Source organism: Thalia democratica, chromosome 3, assembly GCF_965202585.1.
Source record: "Thalia democratica chromosome 3, ktThaDemo2.hap1.1, whole genome shotgun sequence".
Classification (NCBI taxonomy): domain Eukaryota; kingdom Metazoa; phylum Chordata; class Thaliacea; order Salpida; family Salpidae; genus Thalia; species Thalia democratica.
Genome location: NC_139167.1, coordinates 76,834,081 through 76,837,156, shown reverse-complemented (window position 1 = coordinate 76,837,156; position 3,076 = coordinate 76,834,081). Strand labels below are relative to the sequence as shown.

The 3,076-nt window shown below is 32.0% G+C and overlaps 1 protein-coding gene across 1 annotated transcript; it reads left to right on the top strand.

Moving 5' to 3' along the window:
* Positions 1-418: 418 nt before the first annotated feature.
* LOC145832562 (growth/differentiation factor 8-like) lies at positions 419-2,731 on the top strand. Its single transcript, XM_082939876.1, has 3 exons — positions 419-758; positions 1,776-2,143; positions 2,318-2,731. Exons 1-3 carry the CDS (start codon positions 419-421, stop codon positions 2,729-2,731), a joined length of 1,122 nt encoding a protein of 373 aa, XP_082796002.1.
* Positions 2,732-3,076: the final 345 nt, after the last annotated feature.

Sequence of the window (3,076 nt, the reverse complement as noted above, 5' to 3'; positions counted from 1 at the left end):
GATTTTAAAGTACAGCAAAAGTACCCTAAACTTTGAATTTTCCAATGTTTTTTATTCTTTTTTAGTATTTGATTTAACTTTTTTTTAATGCCTTCAAATTCTTATAGTTCATTAACTAGAGTGCACAAGTAGTAATGACTTATTTCATATAGAATTTATAAATAGTATAACAGTGCTGTTAGTACAGTAATACAGCTGCAACGTGTTCATAATGCTTTCATTTTAAGTTTATAACTATTTTTATTGAGAATTCAATGCAACCTATATTTTTAGTTAATTTAAAATTTTAGTAATACTTAAATAAATACCTCTTAAATTATTGAATAACCTTGTTATTCGGTTTTTCTTATTAGTTATCGGTTATTTTTCAAAATAAGTCATGTTATAAAATTTTTAGGTTAAAAAAAATATTATCAACATGCTTAAACACTTCTTGGTTTTGTGCGCATTTATAATTGTATGCGGGTCGTGCTCCTCCGCAACAATGCACGATCTAGATTCCAATACTGACATCCACTCGTGCGACCCGGACGATCTGCACTGCCAAAGGCTGAGCTCGGCCAGAATGAAAAGAATAGAGGAGTTTCGAACAACTCTGCTGGAAAAACTGGATCTGGACAGCGTTCCGAACATCAGCGCCGAAGACTTGCCCAGCCCGGCAATGATCGAGTCCCATAAGAAGAGGTACGGAATCACGGAAGGACAAGATCAGGAGGGAAGTTCGTCGAACAAGGAGCTCATCATACTTGCGAAACCAGGTTATATTTTGATAAGAGCCAACTAGTTGTAGTTTTTAAGTTGACTTTTTTTAACAGTCAAAAAACCAATAAGAATTATGTAAAAAAAAAATAAAATAACGAAATATTTTTTTAGTTTCAGGCTTTATGATAAAACTACAAAAAAAAACTTTACCTTCAAGTTTAACTAAAATTTTTTAAAACGTTATTTTGGATATAGATTTAGATTTAGAATTATTGTACGTAAATTCAAGCTAAACTGCATAAATTATGACACTTTAAAACTTTTACTTAATTTGTATTACGTATGTTTAGTGTATACGTATAATTTTTTGTTTTATAATAGATAATACGATTTAGAAACTTTAGTTTTATAACTTCAGAACTTGTGGTATTGTTATTCTTAAACTATTATAATAAGTATTACTCAAACTAATCGAGTACACTTTTGTTTTTTAAAAAACTTACAATTATTTTTTTTTATTAACAGCGGATTTCGAAAAATAATCGGAATCGATTTTAGAACTTTTTTAGTTTAATTAAACTAATACGTTAAATAATAAAAAAAATGTCAAAATCAGTTTTTTATTTAAAATCTTTTGATAATTTTTTTTTTTGCAGAAAATCAAATTCTAGTTTTTAACAATACTTTCTTTAAGTTGAAGTGCGGTCAAAAAAAAATGTCAAAAACTTTTTGTTTGCATTTTCACGGCTGTCTGATTGACCTTCAAGCATAGTTTTTTTTTTATATCCTTAAGTAATAATGTATTCAAGTGTAGAATTCTCGAAAAATATAAAGACTTAAAACAATGTTTAAAATTAGTTTTACACTTTTGCACTAAACAACTTGTTCACTCATCATACATTCAATCTACAAAAGTTAAAGTGCCTGAATATTAACGCTGTCATGTATGAAGGTAAAAAACATGTGTTTTATTATGTAAATTTAATACTTTTCTTTTGAAGTAAATATACGTATATATATGAACATATGTATATACACACAATGTGCTTCAAATAAATTTTATTTTTTTTCAGTGAGCAAATCTGAGCGCGAGCATGGAACCAGGGGTAGCTACTTCGAGATCACGCAAAATGAGAGAAGCTTCATCGCGAAAAAAGCTTCACTCTACTTGTACGTCAAGCCTCAAGCTGGTAGAACGAAAAACGAGACCCACATCAACATTGTCAAGTACAAGACTGCCGCCGACGGCGCCTCCGAGTCGTTCAGTGGACCGAGACGGAAGGTCAAGCTGGTAAGCGACAAGGGGCATTGGAAAAAGTTGGACGTTTTAAGCCACGTGAACAAGTGGCTGGAAAATGACGAAGAGGGGCGCCGAATTCGAATTTACGCTGAAGATGATCAAATTTTGTCCGTTGACTTCACTGATAAAAACAGCCCCCATGTAAGTTCTAGTTTTAGTTGTAAATTAAACTCTATACACATTTCTGTGAAATAATAACCTATACTAACTTAAAAAACTTTATCTTTTAAAGTTGTAATATATATGATTTTGTATAATTAAAAAGTGTCTCTTATCATAATAATAAAATAGTACTAAAATTTAACATACAAACAGAGACCTTACATACAAGTTTCGCTGGAAAAAAACCCGATGGTTAAAAGCAGGAGTAAGCGCGAGTTGAACACCAGGGACATGACTGAGATCTGTGCAAATAAATTGTTGCAACCTTCTCACTGCTGCTGTCACGATCTCAACATCGAGTTCAGCTCAGTCAACTGGAACTTTGTGGTTTTTCCGAAGTCTTGGAACGCTTACTACTGCTCCGGGCCGTGTCGCTCCCAGGACATGTCAACGATGCGGGGTCAGTTGGTGTCCATGACCAACCAGGTCATAGACAAGGACGCACGAGACGGCTGCTGCACCGCGAAAGAGACCAAGCCGCTCAGCATCATGTACTACGACGGTTTGAACAACATGGTGCATAAAAAGTTGGATGATATGTACATAACTAAGTGTGGGTGCGCATAAGTCGACGTAAGAACTAGCTGCACAATATTTATAGATGTTTAGAAAATTTAAAATAGTAAATAAACTATTCCAAAAATACTTGTATTGTTTTCATCTTAGGTGTTTTTCTCTGATTTCAGTTTAATTAGTTTAAAAAAATCATAATGTCTATAAAAACTTTTATAAGATAACAATAAACCATAGAATATACCTTATTTTGGTTGGTGAATTTGAGCAATTCCACAACTAATAAAAATTTAATAAGTGGCGAATTTTACTTATTATAAAAATCTTAGTTTGCTATATATAAGCTTAGTGATTTTCTAACCATAAGAAACAAAAGTAATGTTTTTATGCTTCATTATA

Excerpts from the sequence above, each read along its gene's own strand:
- LOC145832562 (XM_082939876.1), top strand. The coding sequence starts at position 419 with ATGCTTAAACACTTCTTGGTTTTGTGCGCATTTATAATTGTATGCGGG. Across the intron at positions 759-1,775 it reads CATCATACTTGCGAAACCAG|TGAGCAAATCTGAGCGCGAG; the intron begins GTTATATTTTGA and ends ATTTTTTTTCAG. Across the intron at positions 2,144-2,317 it reads CTGATAAAAACAGCCCCCAT|AGACCTTACATACAAGTTTC; the intron begins GTAAGTTCTAGT and ends ACATACAAACAG.